The sequence below is a fragment of the Falco punctatus genome, assembly GCF_963210335.1.
Source record: "Falco punctatus genome assembly, chromosome: 2".
NCBI lineage: Eukaryota > Metazoa > Chordata > Aves > Falconiformes > Falconidae > Falco > Falco punctatus.
Window position 1 is genome coordinate 5128212 of NC_137581.1, and position 22622 is coordinate 5150833.

The 22622-nt window shown below is 42.8% G+C and overlaps 1 protein-coding gene across 10 annotated transcripts in view; it reads right to left on the minus strand.

Annotated features, from left to right (window-relative positions):
* Positions 1-22622, minus strand: part of TENM4 (teneurin transmembrane protein 4) — a 762970-nt gene that overhangs the window by 43381 nt on the left and 696967 nt on the right. For 8 of the 10 annotated variants that reach the window (XM_080374860.1, XM_080374862.1, XM_080374861.1 and 5 more), the window contains 4 exons: positions 22564-22584; positions 15206-15438; positions 5650-5804; positions 921-1798 (listed from right to left, as the gene is read on the minus strand). In XM_080374860.1, the coding sequence (XP_080230986.1) occupies positions 921-1798; positions 5650-5804; positions 15206-15438; positions 22564-22584 (1287 nt within the window). The remainder of the gene's footprint in view (positions 1-920; positions 1799-5649; positions 5805-15205; positions 15439-22563; positions 22585-22622) is intronic. The other 2 variants (XM_080374864.1, XM_080374865.1) reach the window with 1 other exon arrangement.

Here is a 22622-nt window from a genome sequence, read left to right on the forward strand (position 1 = left end):
TCTTACAATGGGTCTATTATTGTGGTAGCTGAACACTTCCATCTAACCATTCATATCATAAGGGAAATTATGCACTAAAAGGAGCGTTTCAAAATGGCTAGATTTGAAAATAAAAATTAAACTAAGAAAGAGGGAGGGGAAAGGGTTCTCAACAGCAGGATGAATTTGCAGACCATCCTTCTAGATGCCCTTCATTCAGTAATCTTTCTCCTATTTGATATCAGAAATGTGTTGTCTTCGTCTTATTTATAAGCAGCGAATTGTTAATAGTAATACAAAAAAGAAGCACAAACCTTCAAGTCATTGCCAGCTTTGGGTTTTAAAATGCATCCTGTTTTCTCTGTGCTCAAAAATCTCTTTGGGACAGGGATGGTCTAGAACAAGTTCTGAGACTATTTTTGAAGCTTAGTGAGGCCAATTACAACAGTAGAAACCAAGCAGTCTATTAATTACAGAATCATTTTCTGAGCAAGCTGTCATTAGTCATTGGCAGTTGTCATTCCACATCAGCCATTTCAAACAAGCTCAAAAAAGACCTTGCACCATAGGAAGGAGGTGAAAAGCTGTGAAAAAGAGAATCTGATGGAACTTTCGCACTTCCAGGGCTTTCAAAGCCAAGGAAAATTCCCTGACATGCAACCTAAATCCCTAGTCCTAACTACATTAAGGAGAACCAGGTGTCCAAACTACTTAGCTGATTTAGAAAAAGTCAGCAGAAGCTCTGACTTGACTTGGTAGAGGAAGCTTACTCAAACTCTAATGCACTTACAGTGTTTAGTGTTTGCGTGAGATCTGATATTCTCTGTTCTGGCCATTTTATTTGGACAATAATTCTGTCCAGGGAATTAAATTCTATCAGCCTCGCATGGTTCAGAGGACAGAGAATGAAGTCAGCAGCATGATAGTTGTAATATACTTACTCATAAAATGTTGTCCAACCATTTTCATTGCTTTTAGTGGCGAGGAGACCGGAGTTGCCGTGGTACGTCATCATGGCCACTTCATGCCCCTGTGTTGTAACACTCTTGAGTGCGCTGTTGGTACCGATTGTCACCCAGTAGACTTGGCCATCAGGCACCACCAGCCAGAGGGGCATCCCTGTGGAATCTCTTCGGATATTGACTAAGTTGCCGTTATTGTCAGTGATCAGGGTTATATCTCCATCTCCGGAATAAGTAAAATTGTAGAGATAATCTCCAGTGGTAAGGCTCTGAGTATAAAGATGCTTGCCACTGGTGTCAAACAAGTAGAGCTCCTGGTCTATGGGTGAGGATAACTCATATAGATTTTGTGTGTTGAGGAACGGTTTGTTTTTCCGAATAAAGCGGATTCGGATATTTCCAAGATCAGCTACATACAGCTCCCCATCTGCACACACCGCAAGGGAGGATGGCGCATTGAGTTTGGCATCCTTGGCATAGCCGTCATCCCCCGAGAAGCAGTCACAGTTAGCATCGTTCTTGCAGTCACAGCTGCTTGGTGCACCGGCAACAAGAGAAATCTCTCCATTGGTGGTGACCTGCCTGATGCGGTTGATCTTCTTCTCATCGGTCTCAGCAATATACAGGACCCCGTTATGCGAGACGGCCAGTGCGGTAGCAGACTCCAGTGTAGCGTGGATTGCCACCTTGCTAAGGAGAAAGTGATCCATGCCTGGCACCTGGCAGTGCATGGGTCTCCCGGCCACAATTCGCACTTGGTGGTTCTCAGAGATCTGTAACACAACATTATTGTCGAGGACGTAGAGAGAATTATCCATCGGATTGACTGCCAGATCCGTGGGCCATTCCAGACGAACCTTAATGGTAAAACAACACAAGGAAATTATTACAGTGAGGCCTTTTTCACTGTGTGATTGCTACAGATCAGTCACAATGAAGATGTTTCCACATGGATTAAAAGTAGAAAACGTAAAAGAAACACAATTAATTATTACCGCTCGATATGGTGGCCATAGAGGACAAAGCCCTTGTGTGAGTGAGGGGGCTTAGCACCTGGTTACATAAAGCAGACACGTGGATACCCAGACTCTGCATTGCACCAGCAGTGGGAGCAGCGTGATGGAGAAAGGCAGACCCTCCTCAGCTCTTGATCTGCACCGTGGCTTCCCTCTGCTTTTCTACCTTGGTGTGAGGGGTCAGGGGCTGTGGGAAGGGGCATCAGTGCCCAGGAATGCAGAAGTAAACAAGAAAATCCAAAGATCTCCAAAGGGGGATTTCCCCTCCCCAAACAATCCTATGCTTGTTGACTGATGGACCCACACCTGAAAGCAGAGACCCAGGACTGGGAATTTTGTTATGTGAAGTGCTGTGAAATCAGTCAAACAAAAAAGTGATCCTTTTGCTAAAGGATTTTCCAGACAAGTGGCCGAGCTCCTCTGGGTAAATGACAAGGAGGGATAGACACAAAACTGGCAACTGTGTCAGCATGTGTGTATGTCTAAGTTATAACTATTGATTTTCTGCTTGATGCTGCGAAAATGCAAAATAGCAATTCCCAAGAAATTCAGGCAATTTCAATCTCTGGTATAAAATACTTGTGTCTTCACAGTGGTTTTCACATATTTTTTTTCTAGCATAATGGAAGAATGGGTTCAATTAACAGTGACACATCATAGTTCAACATTGATAAACCATATACACAAACAAACTGAGAAAGTGACTGGTAACACCACAAGTGAGTGAGCACTAGGGTTTTTTTATTTCTAGCTCTGCTTCTGTAATACACTGTCTTTTCAGGTGTGTCTACTCTTCTAGTTGCCAAATCTAAGACATGTGTAACAGGATTAAGGGTATTTTTTTTTAATATTTTTAAAATTATTTTTTAAAAATATTTTTTTAAAAAAATTAAAATACAGAACAGTAAGATTGTAAAATTGTCATTAATTTGTTTTACTTCAGGTTTATATACAATAAAAAAAAATCAGTGTTGTGCTGATGGGAAACAAACAATGCTTAAATGTTTTCCTAATGGTGCATCTTCCACATAGTAGAGGTGTGAAGGGTGACTGGAAATGAACAGCTGTGAAGAATGCTCTTGGCCGCCTCCAGCCAGGCTTTTAAATAGATTTTCAGCTAGTTAGCAAGAATAGCTATTCTGGTTGTATAATTCCCTTTCAGTCAGCCAAGCAACTCTTAAGTTAGAGCAGATGGACTTGCTATCTCACAGTTAACTGAGAAGCTGGTCACTTTCTGCCATTCTCCCTGCACCCATGTGTTTTCTTCTCTGTAGCCAACAGCATGATGTGCTGTGATGGAGAGCTCTGGGATCTGGGCACATTCAAGGCTCTGCAGTTCCAGGATCTCCCTGTTTCTTCGTTTCACATCTTTCTCTCTCACCATCCATCTCAGTTGCTGCTTATTTACCTGAGGTGAACAAGTTTGGGTTTTTTTGTTTGTTTGTTTGGGTTTTTTTGCATCTAAAAGGTGGCAACCTTATGGGAAGGAGAAGGAGCAAAGGAGAAGATGCCAGCAGGTTGAAGTCCAGCAAACCATCTCTCATTGTGATTTTACTTAAAACCAAGAACAAGAACAAACCAGGTAAGATTTAGAGGAAGACAGGAGATTCCTATTTTTAAAGCCCGTTGTTGAACATCTCTGCCACAGCCATGCTTTACTTGTGATGCTTCTATTTATGTTAGATCCCTTTTCAACTTTTGCATTATTTTTTTTTTTTAAAGCATCAGATGCAAGGTATTTAATTCATTGTGCCTTCTAATGGCTGGGCCTGTGAAGCTTATTTTCAGGGCTAAGCACTACACTGAGATCTGTCTACTCTGGTTCTCTGTTTGCAAAATCTTCCTTTTCTCAGCTCCTGGCCTATTTTAACCCTTACTGTAGTGAAACATTATAGCCTGTGGTTTTCTCTTTAATAATGCATACCTCCATCCCTTCCAGTGGTCTTTAAGCTCCACAGCCTTGAGTTAGCATCAAGAGCAGAGTTTATTCTGAACTGACAAGGGAATTTTCAATTTCTTAAAAACCATTCCTTGTCAACTTTGGCAGCTAAATATTTCATGTCCTCATGTCCCAGGGAGCCTCGGGACCTGGCAGAAAAGACCCTTCCAGCCATTGTAAAAAATGAAAAACTACTTCCCAAGCTTTGGTTTATTTTTTTTTTTGGTTGGATGGTTGGGGTTTTTGGTGTTGGGGTTTTTTTCCTTTTTTTTTTTTTTTTTTTTTTCTTTTTTTCCTGCTTTGGGTTGTTGTCATTATTTTTTAATTAAACTGGTCTTCAGTGAGCTTGTCCAGAATAGGAGTGGTCAATTTGCCCATCACAGTACAAGCTGATCTAAAAATGGCTCCTGTCATTTTATAAAGGGAAAGGAAGAGTCTTCAGCTGATACATTTTAGCTCATCTCAGAAGTGTTTAAAGATGACACTGGTATACAGATAAGCCATATAACCTGACAGAAAATAATTCTTAGAACTGGAATCTACAGTGGTCTTGTGGTAACTGCCCCTGAAATTCAGATAAAGAAAAAACTATGCCTGTAAGATGAGAAGCATGCTACAAGATGGCCCTTACCCAACAAAATTTGCTTCTATAGAAGGCACGAGAGCTTTTAAACTCATAATTTCAGCTTGTTCATAAATTGTGGACAGTGGGAACCAGCTGCAAAGTAGCAAGAATAATCTTTTCAAATTAGAGGGAAATCCAAGAGGAACGGATTCCATATGGGAGCAAGGAAATTATCTAGGTAGTTACAAAACAGAAACCCCATTGACACCTATTGTGGCTGAATAACAGTACTTAGCCCTCCAGCTATGATCTATATTTTCATAGGAGAGGGGAACATTCCTGTAGCCAGGCAAACAAGAAGTGGCACAAAGGTTTCAAAGGACACTATCTTTAACCTGGCGTAATTTGACAGGTTGGCCAGTGCCCCACAAAACTGAGTGCTGGGCTGTAATGGGTTTCTCTTCTGTGCCATCCAGAAGTAAAGCAATCATCAAACTGAGATTTCTTTCTCTCTCTCTCTCTCTTTCTTTGCTTTTTTTCCTTCTCTCCACCTTTAAGCAACAGGAAGCAACAGGACTTAAAAGCCCAGCATGATGGTGGCTACAACGAATTTGCAATCTGATGCAATTCAAGATTCTTGTTTTCCTGCTGTTGCTAATTTTGGCACCACAGCCTCCAATCAGTATTTCCTAGATGTTAATTTGCTTTAGGTCTAAAATTGTGCTGGGCCAAATTAGGATGGGGAGAAGCAAAGAAAAAAACCCATGGTGTAGCTAAGTTGTTACAACAGAGCATGGCACAAAGACCTACTAAAATGAGTGCTGCTGCCCGGTCTCTTTAGATTAAAGCAACTAGTTTCTTGAGAAATGAGCGTAGTGAAACCTGCCTTCCCAGGAATCTGTGTCTCCCAATTGATCAGGAGCTCTGAAAGAAGTCTCTTTTGTGGGTGGGACATCTTTAAAATCTCTCTTTGCAGAGTTCTCTGAGTTAGGTCAGTTAGGTCTTTCCTTCAGTCTTTACAGGAACTTTCTTTTTGACCCAGTCATTTTCACACCACAAAATATGTAGAGATGTAATTCTCCTTGAGCCTCTACCACTTTGTTAGACCTGGGGAGGCACACAGACATGCAGATAGGGTGAAGGCATAGGATTCTGTTCCGTAGAAACCCAACCGAAACACTGTCTTACCTGAGAAATGTCCATGACAGAGTCACAGCTGAGAGGCCGAGCAGACGTCAAGTCATTGGAACCCAACACAGTAGAGATGATTCCATTCTGATCAATCCGCCTGATCATAGTGCCATCCACAAAGTAAATCAGCCCAAACTTGTCCACGGTGATGCCTGGGGAGGGAAAAAGCAAGACAGTCAGAAAGTAATGTCAACCTGACAATTACGAGATGAACTGAAGACAGTGTCTGGTTTGACACTCGTGAAACAGTAAGACTGCTGGTTTGGTTGGGAGGAATATATGTTATGGCATTCAAAAGGGATGAGATGAGAGCTGGGCACGCGGGAATCCTGGTTGTCAGGAGCTTTGAATTGGCACCACTCCACAGAAGGCACTTCCAGCTGGCACAGGATACAATTTAGAAATCCCTGCTCACTTCTGGGAAAGGGCATGGCGTTTGATGACCTGCTGAAAGGAAAATGTTTTCTAGTAACTGCTTGCCCTGCCTGTTCAGAGACATGGCGTAATTGCTCGTGGTATGAATACTGAACCATGAACATGAAAACCTGACGCTGGTGAATCTTTCAGAAATGGCAATGAATAAGGCTGTGAAAGATCCATCAGGTCAATCAGATTCCAGATGGATAAATATGGAAGGTTTTTTCCTAGGATAACCCTAGTATTCTGTAATATTTCCCCTGATTCTGGACTCTGCTAGGTGATTCATTTCATTGTCCAAACCTCCTTTGTAGACATAGTCTGGGCAGTGGATTTGAGGTCGGCCGACCACAGTTACAGACTGCTGATTCTCATTTCCTCACCTGCAGATATGTGCCATTTTACTTCCCCCTAAGTATAATTTCTCAAGTATTTGCGATTTTAGCACAAGTTCCTTTAACCTTCTTTATCCCAGGCTAGCTATGCTCTGCATCTGCCATCAGAGGATTTCATAGTGCTTTACACTTACTAATTAGACCTCATATCAGTCTTTGAGCAGGATTATCCTAATTTTACATATCGGGAAAATAACACATAAAGCAATTTTCCCAAGGTCGCAAAGAAGGTCCATGACTAAGGCAGGAATAAGAAGTTAAGGGCCCCATTCACCTCTCTTTTATGTTGGTATAAATTAAAAATAACTCTGCAGATACTAATAGAGTCATCCATCTCATCTACCCTATGGTGGCAGAATGCTGCTCAGCATAATACTTGAGTGTCTTAAAGACACTAAAAGAATGTAAAGGAATAGTAAAAGACTGTAGAAGCTGGTAACACCCTTTTCTATGCAAGTGAAAATTCTCCTTGGAATATATGAAAATTAGGATCTTCCTGTTTGGTTTCTTCCACTAGCAGGGTAGCAATCACTTGGCAAAAGCAGACATCTGCATGCTGCATCCAAGCAAGTATCTGGAGCTTTTCCAATCGGAAGAGGGAAATATCTACTTCTAGGGTGCAATTCATATCACCCTAAAGCAGATATCCATAAGAGATTATATGGATCCCATCAGAAACACCTTTTCCTCCCCATCGACTATAGAGAAAATATCTCCAAAGGAAACATTTACACTGGAGACAGATTAAACTAGTGAGATGAATCCTCACTATAATGTTTTTCTGGCTGTCATCATGGTGAAAGAAATGATGGAAAATCTGTTTCAGATAGAAAGCTTTGAGAATGTTTCTGAGGAGCGATCTGATCTTGTGTTTCTCCAAAATGCTGTTTTACAGCCAGATCCCTTTGTTCGAAACATTTACCCTCAGTCTCTATCCACTGTGAGCTATGCTGTGAAGTACAGACGCAGCAGCAGTTCACAGATCAAAAATTTTAGATTTTCATGTAGCAGAGCCTAATCCTCTCATTGCTTTGGCAATTAAAATCATGGCCTTCATCCAGCACTGTAACTATCGCATGGGCTGGAAGCCATGGAGCCATGGAGGTGGATGATACGTGGAAAAACATTTCATATTTGGTCATACTGAAATTCACAGAAGATAATCTAGCCTGGAAGTAATGGCAGGAAAACCTCAGGACTGAGTCATTGTTTGAGAGAAAGAACAAACTTCTCCATTGAGCTGAGGTGAAAGAAGGGATTCAGACATGGTTGCAACCTGTTGATTCAAAGTCAATTAGGAGTCAGGGAACTGATGATTCAGATCACTGAGTTGAATGGGAGCTGTGGGGTTTTGCTGGGAGGTAAAACCAGCATTTTCCTTAGTTCCTCGCAGCGTCTCCCTGTCCGAAGGGCATTATTTTGATCTGGATTGGATATTTGACCATTAGAACAGTGAAGTTTCAGAATACCCTCTAGGGTAGTGAGGGGAAAAAAAATTACTTGCAGCTTTTAAGATGAAGTTCATTAATTTTGGAGGACATTGTATGGCAGGATTGCTGAAGATAATGGATGACAGGACTAAATGACCCCCAAAATTGCTTCTAGTCTTACATCCAATACCTGTGTTTAATTCATGCTGGGACACGGCTGATCTTTGGCAGGTCTGTGCAACAAGAACCTTGAAGAGGAGCAGAAGGTACCTGTTGCACATCTGAATGCTACAGCAGAAGCCACAGCACTAGTGGCTATTTATTCTTGCTACACGTTATAAACACATCAGTTGTATCTTAGCACTTTGTTGAAAGCTTGCAGAGGGATCTGGCAGTATAAACATCAATATCTCACTGGCATCCATGACTTTCTGGAAGTTGCCTTCACCTGCCATGAGACCTGTCAGCCTTGTGCCCCAGTTGGTGCCCTGTTCAATGAGTCGTTCAGGATGCTGGCACATGTCACCTGTCACTGGCATCTGCTGTTGAAGGTTACTGCTCCTCTAATTATTTTGCCTGCTGAATGGCAAGTTCTTTAATGTTTGCTGGTATTAGCTTGACAACCAAGAACACAATTGAGCTCTTCAAGCAATATGGTAGATGCGCTTTTTCGGGAAAGGCATGATAGAAGGTTTAGTTGATCTTAATTGGCTTTTGTCAAACACGAGAGGCTCTTATCCGTTCCTAGGCTCACAACGAGTATTTTTCAGGGTGCCTGTCCATTAGCCTGTGTGACAGGCCAGGAGCCAGTGAAGGGTGGCAGGCTGGATAATGTGATTTTAAATGAGGCAGAATTTTGTCTCTTAGCTAGTTCCATATGTATTGGATTGGATTTATCAGCATCATATGCTGACAGTTGCTCATGGTGTTCAGTGCTGAGGTTTGATGGCTGGCCTGATTAACCAGTTACAGTAATAGTAACCTGTATGTACTTTGGATCTCAAGCCAGCTCCGATCAGTTGATAGAGCACAACTTTATTTTGCATCCCAGCTTAGACAAAGAGCTTGCACACCCCAGTAAGTTAAAGTGGTACAGAAAAGCTACCACTTACCACCTTGCTCCAGGGCCGTGGCATGCGCGTGTGTTATCACAGAGCACTCCTCTGCTTATCCCTCTTTCACGCAGGCTAAGCAATCTCAATTGCCTTGCATTTCCTAAGACATTCTGCAGGGTAACAGAGTTTTCAGTCTGTCAAAGCCCTAAATTCCCATTTGCACATGCACCTCGCACGGCAACTGCTCCAAACCCTTCCTGACTGATTGTCTTGGAATCGAATCTAATTATGGAGAGGAGCCCTGCTCTCCCACTGACAAGTGTCTTTGGATGGATGACTTCTGTGGAGAGGGAAAGAAGCATCTCGCAGTTTCTTTGCAGCAGATTGTAGAGGTTAGATTGGACCTTTCTGTGTTTCCTTTCTGCTAATGGCACAGTTCCAGCACTGGGAGCCGGCTCCTAAAATGGGCAGAGGAATGGGTAATCCACATGTTATGCATGTAAAGCCAAAGACCTTGGCTTGCTTTGGCAGAAGGCTCCTCTCATGTTTCCATAGGAACATAAGGGAATCAAAAGATTTTCAGCACATAGCTTGAAGTTCAATCTCACAGTTACTGAGAGAAAACATCTGCTGCCAGTACCCAGGTAGAGTTGAAGATCTAAACTTTAAGCTCTGAGATATGAAATACAGATGTTACAAAATCATGTTGGCTCCTCCTGGATAGTCGGCGATCCCGTAAGAAACAAGGGCTTATAGCAGCATGTCCACCACACCAGTGAGTTTTGCTGATAGAGCGCTGTGACACAATGACATTTGCTTGAAATGTCAGGACCTTGTAGCGTGAGGAGGTGACAGCACATCATCCTGCAAATGGCTACTGGGGCATGGTGGGTTTCATCTAGAAGATGAACCATTAAATGATTGCATTGGACATGTACCTCTACTTAGGAAAAAAAAAGGGGGGGGGGAACCCTTTTAAGCAAAAAAAAAAAAAAAAAAAGGTACTAAAGGAATCCAAATTTGGAGCTATCTTGTCTAGCTGGATGCTGAATGACTGAGTGATAAAATGGCAGATGAAAATCAATGTCAATAAGTACAGAAGAATTCACAGGGGAAGGAGTAAGCCCAACTACCCATATGCAATGACAAACTGTAAAATAGCTCATGGTAAAAAAGATTTCGGAATTCCTGTGAAAAGTTTTCTGCAAAGATCAGCTGTGTGCTCTGCAGTGGTCAGGGGGGGAGCTAGAAGACAGCAAAGGATTAGGAAAGGCATAGAGAGAACAGAAAACAATGTTCTGTCCTCAAAAAGACCACACTTTTTCAGGCTGTAGCTAACGAAATGGTGAAAATTATGAGCACAGGATGCCTGGAAGGACAAAACTAGGTGTTCAGGGAGGTTTCTAGCCCAGCTGATGGTGGCATCTAAGCACAGGTCCAGGTGCAACCTCTTCAGAAAGTCCCCTAAATGTTGATGACTAGAATCCGGAGTGTTAGCAGGTAAAGACCACTCTGTCATCGCCCCTTTCCCTGTGTGTCTTTTCTGGCCCCAGGCCACAGTAAGAGACAAGATATTTTGTTCAATCAGCCTCTGGTCTTCTCTGAAATAGCCCTTATGTTATCATTTGACAATAAAAATGTTAATGGGTTGCAGAGGGTTGAATTTCTTCTTTTAATTCTGTTGAATTAGTGAACACTTAGTGAACAACTGAGATTTTGTTTACACATTCAGCAGGACACAGTGAAGGAAGCAATCTGTCCCCAAATTAATTACTTCATTCTCATTGTTTTTATGGTGCTAAATGAACAAGATGCCCCCTCCCCCAGCACGTCCCTTCTGAAACCTTCTTCCTATTGTGTCAGACTTGTCACTGCAATCTCTCTTAATTGCAAGCTCCTTGGTAATTTCTCTGCCACAACATTTTTTCTGAGGAGAACCACTGGTGAGTACTCAGATGAAAACAAATGCTCTGACAAGCTGGAGTTTTAATTTTTCTTTAGATTGCTTGTAGAAGAGGATCATTATTAGCAGATGATAATTAGAAAGTGGTAACACTTTAATTTGCAAGGATATATTGAAATTCATTAGCATCTGAAAGGTTTGCTGTGCTCTGTGGCAAATGAATTGTAAGTACCAGACTGGTTCCTAACAGCGATGATAAATACCCTGACCAAACAACTGCCACCACTGTTCCATCCGTTGATCTACCCGTCCTGTATTTGTACAGCCTACCTTTATCAGAGCAGCCAAAGACAGGGGAAGGATGAAATTCCTGGGTTGGGTTTTATTCCTCCTAAAATATTCCCCAAGCTGATCATCTAAAGGGAGTTCTCTCTCCTTCCATGGAGAGAGACAAGAACCTTTGACCAGAAGGTACTTCAGAGAAATGTGTCGACAGAACAAGGGATGATGGCTTTAAACTGCAAGAGGATAGAATTAGATTGGATATAAGGAAGAATTTTTTTTTTTGCAATAAGGGTGGTGAGACACAGGCATAGGTTGCCCAGAGAAGCTGTGGATGCCCCATCATTGGAAGTGTTCCAGGTCAGGTTGGACGGGGCTGGGAGCAGCCTGATCCAGTGAAAGATGTCCCTGCCCATGGCAGGGAGGTTGGACGAGATGATCTTTGAAGGTCTCTTCCAACCCAAAGCATCCCATGGTTCTATGATTCTATGAAATTATCCACTCTGAACTCATGGGAGTTGAGGTGGGAACTGTGAGAGGTGATCAGAACTATGGGGAAAAGGCTGATGCTCAGAAAGTGGAGAACTATTCTGAATGGTGTTAGCTCATCCTTCAGGCTAGTGACTCCAGGAGGAGATGGGCACTCCCAGAAAGTGGTTCATCCCACCTTGGACATGTGTGCTGACATAGAACAAATCGTCTTCAGGGTACCACTTTATTTCTACTGAGAAGAGAGCCAAAAATATCTACTTAGACCAGATGCTTGACTGGTCCAAGAGGCTAAATGTAGGTGCAAAAGTATATGTTGACACTTCATAACCGATTCTCCAGTCTTTATGAATTGCTGATTTTCATCTGGCAGGAGTATATTCCCTCAGTATTTTCCAGCAAGCTGCAAATATCAGCTAATTAAAACATCACAAAAACGGAGGGAAGACCTTGTTTCCTTACAGTTCCTTACTTCAAACTAGTGCAAAGGTGTACTTAAAATACACAAGTCCTAATTTGCATGAAGTAATTATCTTCAGTCAAAAAATAGCTTTAGCCTTAAAGAGTAGAGTTCCCAAAGTGTGGTGATTCTTGAAGAACCGAACTTTCCAGGTCCTTCCCTGGCCAGCTGATATCTCTACAGCTACAGAGTAATTTTCTAATTTCCTCTGACCATTCACTTACGGGTGTTTATTCCCCTGCCAAGTCAGGGAAGCAGAGGGTAACCTGAGGACTACTGGGTGCTTGTACAGTAAATCCTTTTTATTTTGAACTATTCTGAAATACAATTGCACGGAAGGCGAGCATTTGCTGGATTTTTCTGCTGGGATGAACTGCCGTGAAGGTACAGACAATGCTGACATTACATTGTCAGTGTGAGTTTTCACTGTTAATCATTTATTGAGGTGAATGGGAAGTGAGTCACACCTGCCAAAGCTATTGTCTCAGCAGGCTTTGCAAACTCAGACTGGAACCAGATCAGGGAACGCTGTTCATGAACTTTCCATTGGCAGTGTGGGCTTTCTAGATTTTTATTTTCTTGTTGCCATTTTGCTTCATGTCATTTCCTCTTTCACCCTCAATTTACTTCTATTTTGTGAAATTTCAGAGCTGTGAGGAATGAATGCATGCATTTTGCTGGGGTATGATTGAAGTGGAAGAACAGCCTCCTGAGAGCTTGAACTGCCAACAAGAAGGATTTCAGTGCTGAAAGCTTTGAACTCCAGAGCTCTGTTTCCTATAGCAAAGCAGAAACATAAGTCATCTAAACCTTGCAACATCCATCCACGTAGGGAAATTAATAATATTCCTCTTATCTTGTACCAGGGAGAATGGAGGTCCAACAAAAGTTGTGGGGTTGTTGTGTTTGGTGGTTTTTTTTTTCGTTTTTTTTTTTTTTTTTTTTTCTTCACTGGTTGAACATCAAAGTGGTGCAGAAAATTGGATTACAGATTTCTGGATTCCCTGATCTCATGACTCATCTGCTGGACTGCCTGAATCTCTCTGCCCAAGCCACTTATTTTTCTTTTCACTCAGGCCTCCCATTTCAGTGAGACAATTTCTACACTGCAACCTGAACACAGTTCCCTTTCTGTAGCTGGTCCCTTTCTGTATCTGTGCCTCTGGCAATACTTTACCCCAATATAATGGTCACCTCATGGGAGTCTGGAGTGCTTGGAAACCATGTTGGGCCCTTTGACTATTATGAGGGTAGCAGTTTGGTTTTCAGTGCTTTTTTTGGGGAAAAAAAAAAAAAAAAGACACCAACGTATATTTTTCTGCATCCTCCCAGGAAACAACTACCTGACATGTAACAAAACAAACAAACAAAAAAATCACAACTAGAGCTCACACAAAAGATCACTAAATCAGTTTGGGTTCCTGGATTCAGTAACAATAATGTCATTGTATGCCAAGGAAAATAACTTCCTGAGAAGTCTAACCACGAAGAGAAACAACAGCTCAGCTGCCTTCATCTTGCCTGCTCTTTGTAAAATAATTTGTTAAAGGATCCCCAAGTTTTGCCAACAGGTTGCTTTACAAAGAGGTTGGGATAGGCTTGGAAATTGCCGTGGTGTGGAGGGAGGGACCTACCTCTCCCAGATGCAAGAAAAATAGGAAACCTGCAGCACCTTGATGCCGAAGCCAAGAACCTATAAATAATTCCTCACAATCTTAACAGCTGGGAGAGAAGACATACAACAGGCGAAAATGCCACATTTTTAAAAGCATTCCTGCATGGGCGTCCTTCTCGCTCCTCTTCACAAACACTGCAGAAAGTGTGTACACCAACAGTATCTTCCACCTCATCTCCATACCCTCCGTGTATTTTCCTCTGAGGAGCTGTGGAGCTGTGGACAGCTGGGAGGAGCGACATCCTCCATATGCAGAGCTTGTTACCTTGAGACTGCCAGACTGAAGTCTTGGCTACACGCAGGACTGCATACGTTTGGCTAAACCTGTTTTGAACAATTTAGTTCACAGTCATGAAGGCTGTGTGGTGCTTTCATTCTGATCTGACTGTGCTTTTATCACATTTAAGTAAGCTCATCAGGAACCAGGTAAAGTTAGGGCCACCAAGATGACGAGGGGACTGGAGCATCTCCCTGGTGAGGAAAGGCTGAAGGAGCTGGGGCTGTTCAGCCTGGAGGAGAGAAGGCTGAGAGGGGACCTCATCAATGCCTACAAATATCTCAAGGGTGAGTGCCAAGAGGGTGGGACCAGGCTCTTTCAGTGGTGCCCAGCAACAGGACAAGGGGCAACGGGCACAAACTGCAACACAGAAACTTCCATCTGAATGTGAGGAAGAAGAAGTTTGAGGGTGACAGAGCCCTGGGACAGGCTGCCCAGAGAGGCTGGGGGGTCTCCTGCTCTGGAGACATTCAAAGCCGCCTGGACGTGGCTCTGTGCAACCTGCTCTAGAAGAACTGCTTTAGCAGGGGTTGGGCTAGATGGTGTCCAGAGGTCCCTTCCAGCCCTGACCGTGCTGTGATTCTGTGAAGTCATGCTGAGTTAGACCATTCCCATATTAGCATCCACCCCCCATAGGGTTGAAGCTGGATGCCAAGATATATAACGTCAATGTATAAACCTCAGTTTAGGTATCTCTGATCTGTATGATGGTTTTGCTGTTATTTTATAGATACAGCAATGCTTATAGAGCTTTTTTATTTTTTTGATGGCAGAAAGCCTCAGTGAAACTGAACGTTAGTGAATCCAGTCCAGACTGGAAAGGACCAAACACTGTTACCTGGTAAGGAGGAGCAGTGGTTAAATGGGTATAAAATTGATGGGTGGATTTGTTCTATGGCCTTTTGGACATGTGCCCATCATTACACCCCTCTGGTTTGGCACTCTTCCCAGACACCTCAATAAGAAGAACCAGGACTGTCTGAGAGTGAGACACAGCCACTTATTTCCAGAGGCAAGCCCTTAGGACGTGTTTGTGGGTTGGCTGGGGAAGGCTTGCAAAATCTGTGGACATTTTCTGAATTGGAGAGGAGAGCAGTCTCTAGCATGACTAAACAAGCCCCTTTCAAAAAGATCCCTTTAAAAAATCCTCTGCGGAAGAAGCAGTCTCACCCCTGGGATTTGTGAGGGTAGCATCAGTGCCTTTGCCTCCATCTCCACAGCGGGTATCATCAAACGGGAGGCACTGATCCCCAGTTCCAGCCAAGACCTCTGAATTCTTCACAATGTCTTTCACTGATGTGGTTGACTTGATTTTATAGATACGTCGGCTGTTGGTGTCGGAGAGGTAGATGGAGCCAGTGATTGGATCTGTGGTCAAGTAATACTTATGAGCTGGGCTGTGGCTGAAAAACAAGGGTATGACATTATTATTTTTTTTTTTTGGATGATTTGTTTTCTTAAGTTGACAGGCAATGCAAACACTTTAGAGAATAAAAACGCACAGACAGGCAGACCGGGAAAGTGAAGCAGTGCTGTATTTGACTGTATTAGCACACGGTGTGTTACAGCACAGCATCCTGAACTATATGTGTCACCAACCACTGTGCCTGGGGTGCTCTCTGGCATGGAGGGCAGATACCAAAGGGAAGTGCTCACTGACCTGAGCCAAAATCATGCCAGGAACTACTACAGGTTGAGTCCCAGTGCCTGAGTTTTCTAAATTTACTTAATACATATATATACATAGTCCTGAAAATGGTGTTAGTGCAGTGCCAGAAAGTGAAGCGAAAACATAGTACACTAGGGGCAGAAAACAAAACAAAACAAAACAAAACAAAACAAAAAAATTAAAAAATCTTTCCTCCCAAGAAAGACCCCAATACAAAACCCCCAATGCAGACCCCCATGTATAAAGCACTTAAAGATAAACTCTTCAAGATCACTGCATCAAGGCTTATCTGCTGCTCTTGCTGACTCCAGTAAAGGCTCTAGAATCCTGTCCTGCCCCCGTGGAGATTAGGGGAAGTCCTGCCATTGAATTCAGCTGGACCTCAGTGAAAAAAAACCAAAATGGTTCTTGGAGTGCCACATTTTGCCCTAAGTAAAACATGACCTAGAAGAAGGGCTGAGGAACATAAACATCAGTCCCCTATTACACCCCATTTACTCACTGCTTCCTTGAAAACAAGAAAGAATGGCTGAGAAAATGGGATAAACAGACAAAAAAACGTTTTTAGCTCCATGACCACAACACCAAAAGAGCCCAAGACTGAAGAAGTGAATAAACCAGCACCCACCTTATGGAAAGCATTCAATAAGACTGGCCAGAATGAGTTTAGATGCAATTAAAAAAATTGTCTTTCAAGGATTCTATCTATAGTTTAATATAGCTACTAAACTTATTAGCTTCTTTTATTAAAATCGTTTGCTACTGGTGTGTGTTAGGCTGCATCTCTTCTAAGCCTGCAACCAACAGATTAAAATTGTAACACCTGCTGCCTGAACACAGGTCTCCTTCCTGCTAAGAAAGGCTAAGTAGTGATTAGAACAAGTATAAAAAAGTCTTTACTTTTCTCCGGAACACCTTCAGAAGAATTCATAATAAACATATAGGCCGTAGTTCACAATTTTGCACTTAGTGGAATTGTTCCAGGAGAAGCTGGTTAGAAATGTGTTGATCACAGTTGACGCTATCCCTCATACTAAGAAAAATCCTCTCCTTTTCAGCCTCTATGTTAGGAAAATTAACCCTTTTCAGACATATAAAACTACTGAATTATTCTCTGCTTAAAAAAGCTGTAAGGTGGTTCTTCATTTGAATTACTTAATACTTTCGGGGGAAAAAAACGACTGAGCCTTTCTGATTTATTCTGGAATATCCCTTGTGATTTATCCTATTAAAGTCTGAACAGATTCCATCTCCACAAATGACACTGATTCTTGCTAAATAAAATGCTCTGACCTTCCAAGACAGCTCCAGCCTGACAGTTCAGTCTCCATCTGTATTCCTTTCCAATGACAGCAGGCTGGTGGGGTATTATTTCATTTACCTGCACGTCACTCACACTAAGGAAGTGGCTTCAACCCTGGTGGAAGAAGTTCCCTGTGGGAATCCATCATCCATTTTGATCGGGGCCTTGCATTTTCCACTGACTGTCCTAACAAAGCCCAGCTGAATGTCAGTCAGCTTTTGAGCTGTTCATAATCTCTATTTTGCATGAGAGGTGGACAAGAGGAAGGCATTTTTAATGGCACTTTGCAATTCCTTAGCATCTTTGCCTGGCCAGCACAGATAGCTTTCCCCGAGTCTTACAGCAGGCCACTCGCAGATGGGCAAAGGCACATGACTTAACCAAAGATGGAGAAAAATGGTGGCAGAACTGCAAGTTCCTGCTCCCCTCTCCCAGCACTATCATTGTAATTCATCTTTGTATTTCATAGCCTCACTCTGCTGCATTTTATTATTGATCACAAAGAAAAGAGAGATCTTAAAACTATTTTCGAATCCCAGCTCCTGTGTAGAATGGACACCGAAACACATGCTGGCTACTTATACCCACGGATCAGAGAACCAGGTAAAAGCAAAACATTCATCCAGCAGAAAAACTGAATGGTGCTTCCCACCCAAATTTACTGACTAAGTGAAAAACTGTAATATTAAGGTAATACTTTGAGTAGCTGCTGGTAACCCAAGTTTATTTTTATTAATGAGGTCCTGAATATAGATGCTGCAAAAAACCAGGGGTGAGTTCAAAGCTCATAATCATCAAAAAATTAGCTCTGAGTGGTTAAACTTTTAATCCTCTGCATAGCTGGCTGCCACAGAGGCACACACCCCCATACTAGCAAATGTGCTTTGGAAGAGGTAGAGGTAGAAATTTATGTTGGTTAAACTACCCATAGGACAGCACACTTAAAATCGTGGTTCACTTGGGTCTGGATTTCACCTGGTGAGCTGATAGTGAAACTCCTAAGTCATACAGTTACCTTTCTAAATCTAATGTGACTAATGATATTGGCATCTCCATCATCTTTTCAGAAAAGAACATCTTTTCTGCTGCCTAGCTCTGTGAGTGGTAGGAAGTGCTGGTTCATTTTTATTGGCTAGACTTTACTTTTGCAAGCATGGTTTATCATGGTCTCCTACACCTTGCTCCGTGCACAGGGTGGAAGCCCCCTGGGATGGCTTAGGCGATGGAGTATTTAACCTGGGATGCTCTGGACCAGGGAAGGTAAAACACAAACTGTTGAAAATAGTTGAGCTGGAATTTACTCTCCTCTGCCAATGGTTTTCAGCATTAAATTGGGAAGTTATCATGCTCTGTCCCTGCATGAATTTGATAGCGTTATACACTGGAGCTTTTGGTTAACACTTTGAGATCCTTCAGGAGGAGAGAAGCTCAATAAACCTATGTTGGTAATGTGATAGTTCCCAAAAAGCTTCCCTTCATCCGTGATAATGCATGAGCACTGGAACCAGGAACTCTGGGGCTTTGCTTTTTATTTAAAGTCACAATCAGCAGGCAAATCCAAGTGGTAAACTGGACTGAACTGAACAACAACTGAAATAAATCTTGCCTGGGGCGAAGCAGACAAAATTTTCTTTTTCCTTTCATCCTCTCTCATTGCTCAGTTAGATAACAGACCAAAACAACAGGCAGTACTTTTTACTACTCAGAAGACTTAATCAGTTACAGTATTTGTAGTCTTCGAATATTTATTCCCCATACTGACACTGCTACCACTAGAAAAGGGCTGTGGGTGAAGAGCTCATTTCTCATTCAGAGTGTTCCTTTAGCTTTTAAAGTTTTTTAGAAGAAACCCTAAGCATTGCATTGATGTTTTAAGCCCCTGAAGCAGCAAAATAGTTGCAGGGCTGGGGGGGGGGGGCTGCTCCCTGGCCAAGAACACTTTAATGGGCATGATGGTGTAGTCACTGGGGATGAGGACAGCTCCATGAGCAGAAGTTCTGCAAGCCAAAGAGAAATGGAGGTGACATTGCTTCCTTGTATGCTTGTGATACAGTGATGTACTGGGGAAGCACAAGGAAATCTTCCAAGCCTACAGTGATCCCAGTTGTTTGGGCATGCATCTAGTCTCTCTCATACATCTGCCTTGTCCCTTTCCTTTTTTCTTTCTCATTACTGGGACAGGGTCGTGCCAGCACCATTTGGGGAGCTCTGCTGGTTTGTTACAAGATTCAAACTCCATTTCAAAGTGCCTATGCTTTATGTGACTCCTCACACGCAGGCACAAGGAAGGAAAGTGATACAAAGCTGGGTGAAGAGGCAGACATGTGACACTTGTGGGCCACTTCTGTTGTACTGTAACAGACACACAGGCTTTAAGCAGAGGTTGATATTATCCCCCTTTGGGCCCAGAGCCCGTGTTTTGGAGGAGTCTGAGGAAGGAACCTCCTGTTCCAGAGTGGGAAACCAGTCTCTAAGGAATAAAGATGAGAACAGGGAGATGGTCCCTGGTTTCAGCAGGTTACCTAGAACATGTCAGCACATGTGCAGACTGCACCTTTCTTCCAGCTTCTGTTCGATGCCAGGGGATTCACTACAAGGTGGAGGCTTACAGCTGAACTGGCTGCCTCAACTCCCTTTATAGGCAGCACAGAGAAATGGCATCTTTTGGGGTATCATTTGTCTGACTAACTTTCAACATTTATCTTACAAGATGAACTGCATCTTAGTTTCTCAAATGCAAGGACATCTACACCTCCTCTGAAGGACGACTGCTGTGAAAGGTAACAGTATGGCTCTGGCTTCCTCTGTGGTCAACAGACAAGAGCAGTCACACCACCCGTAACAGCGGATCTGAATAAACCCCTGGGGCTTCTTTGGATCTGATGTCTCTGTTTAAGGACATGAAACCACCTCCATAAAACTTTCTGTCCTAGCTGCCCTCTTTCTCCCTGAGCCTTGCTGGCCACATGCATTTGCTGGTAACTAAAGAAATACCAAATTCCTGCAGCCAAGCATTTTTGTTCGGCAGGGCTATGTTTCCATGGCTCCATGCTAAGCACCCTGCAGCTCACAAACAGAGGATTTTATTGTAGCTTGTGTGAGGTACTGGTCTTTTTTTCCCTAGGTGACATTCAATAGATTAATACATAAGGAGGCCACACAGTGCAGTGAGCTGAATTTACACTTGGCCTTTTAGTGTTTTCAGTTTGTGTGTGATGCCCAAAGCTCTTCTAGTGTCACAGGCTGGATAATAAAACTTCATAGCAATGCCATAAGCCAACCCAGGGACTGCAAAGGACTTCTGATTCAATCCTAGGGCAGTTTTCTGAGATACTTCTCTTTGCCACTAATTGTAGATTTGTCTCTCTAAGGTATGAATGGAAACAAGAAAGGAAGAATATATTTAAATGTGGTCACTTTTTGCGCATTTGCAAGACAGAAATGCCTCACCACGCTCCATGTTCCTGCAGAGAAAAAATAATGCTAATTAACTGCAAATTATTATTGCCATGCTTGGAAGAAGTCATTAGCTTCTATAAGCCCATCAAGATAAGTCCATACACAGACACACCGGAGTAATTTCCTATCAATCTATTACTGAATGACAGATGGGTGTAAACCTGGGAGGCATCACAATTTGGTGATGCTTTCTGGCTTAGCTAACATCCCCCGTGGTGACACACAACCATTTTGGCTGTTGCAGCATTAGACCTTGGCTACCTGTGCTGTGCTGTAGCTTCTTAGTTGGTAGCTGCAGAACCTCTGGAGATCAAGCTCACCACTGGCTACATGGCAGGGAGGAATCCTTTCCCCTGAAGTGAGGAAACATTTGTATGTGGATTGCAGCTTTTCCAAACCACCTTTGCAACTGCTGCCTGTCAATGGTGTCAAGCTTAGGACCTGCTGGAGCTCAAAGCACCGTAACATTAGTTACGACTACGCCCACTCATTTCCCCACGGCTCAGGAATGAAGAGTCTTTCTAACAAGGAGGATTACAGAAAATGACACAGAACAGATGCTAACTCATACATGTGACTCCTTTAACGTAGTTGCAGATGGGAGTATTTGATCCAGAGCTCCTCACCTTCCCCCCTCACCTGCCCCCCTTTGGACTGCACTGACGCAGGCATGTCTTGGCATTCTTTCATTTAATTTCTTAGTATTTAGGAATTGCCTAAAAGCTGAAGCCCTGCCAACATTGTAAGACTCTGGTGGCATTTGCAGCATTTGCGGCCAGTCCATATATCTTCACTCATTTATTGCCTTCATATATAAAAGCTCTTCTTGTAACAGGTATTCAGCTGCTGCCCTTCACTGTCAAAGCAGGTGCACTTTAGTGGCTGTGTATTTCTAGGGGATTAAGGATACAACCTGGCTGTTGCAAAGAGAAACGAGTTTTTCTATTGCTTTCAAATGATGTGAAAGAGGAGCTGTGGGGCTGGAACTCAGCCTGATGAAGACAGTCAGTGTAGAGGCCTTGTGCATCAACCTCCCAGCCCTGCTAATAGATGCTCTGGGCCAGTCCGTTATGCCGTGGAAGCTCAGCCCTTCATTAGAGTTCTGGTGATAAGACAAAAAAACGGTTTCTACTCCATTGCATCTCCAGGCATGCAGCTAAACCAAACATTTCTGGTTTTGCACAGCCTCTATGAAGTCAAAGAAACAATAAATAAAATGCATGTAGCAAGAAAAATCTCGAATTCCAAATGCAAAAAGAAAACCAACCAACCAAAAAAAAAAAAAAATCCCAACTCCACAGTCTAAGCTTCTAATTTAGAAAGCAACAGGGGAGAAGGATGGGAAACTTGTCAGAGCCAGAGAAGTTCTTGCAAACACAGACAGTGACAGGAGGTTGACATCTTCCTGAATGCAACTGATTGGATCAAACCCACTGAAACTCCAGTGAACCCAAGTGACAAATATTCTTAGTGACAAAGCTCCAATTTAGGAGTCTCTCTTTCATCTTGTTTTCTTGTCATTACTCTTTCTCTTCTTTATTGCATTTCCTGGCTAAGGTTCTGAGTTCACTACCTCCTATCTGAGCCTGGCATACTTTCTCACATGCGGAGGGTCTCTATGAAGTGCTCAGACTGACAAAAAGTTACAAAACCTTACTTCCCTAGGTGGGTGATGCTGGGGTACATCTGTCCCTTTGTTATGCCTATTAAACTCCCCAGCGCTCAAAAGGAAGACATTTCACCATATGAGAAATATTTTTCCACCCTAGCTATTCCAGTGATCTGTATCCCAACGTTCCCATTTTACTTTCTTGGTTAATTCTCCCCCCTTTTTCCTTCCACCCTCCTCCTCTTGTTACCCTGCTTCCCGTGTCTGTACCTCCCCTGTCTACAGCTATAACAGCTCATGCAGAAGTCTGCGCGACTCTGCTCTGTGATTAATGGCTCCCAGTTCTGATGACTGATTGCCTACGCCAGTTTTAATCACGCCAGCTTCATTTGCTATTGAATCATCTGGAAATGGCACTTGTGGCTCACTGTGTAACAACATGCAACAAGACAGGGAGCAGCATAAGAATTCTCCACTGGTTGGCTTACCTATGTCTGAAATCTTTATTTCTGACAGAAGACAGGAAAGCAGGGAATAGAAGAAAGAA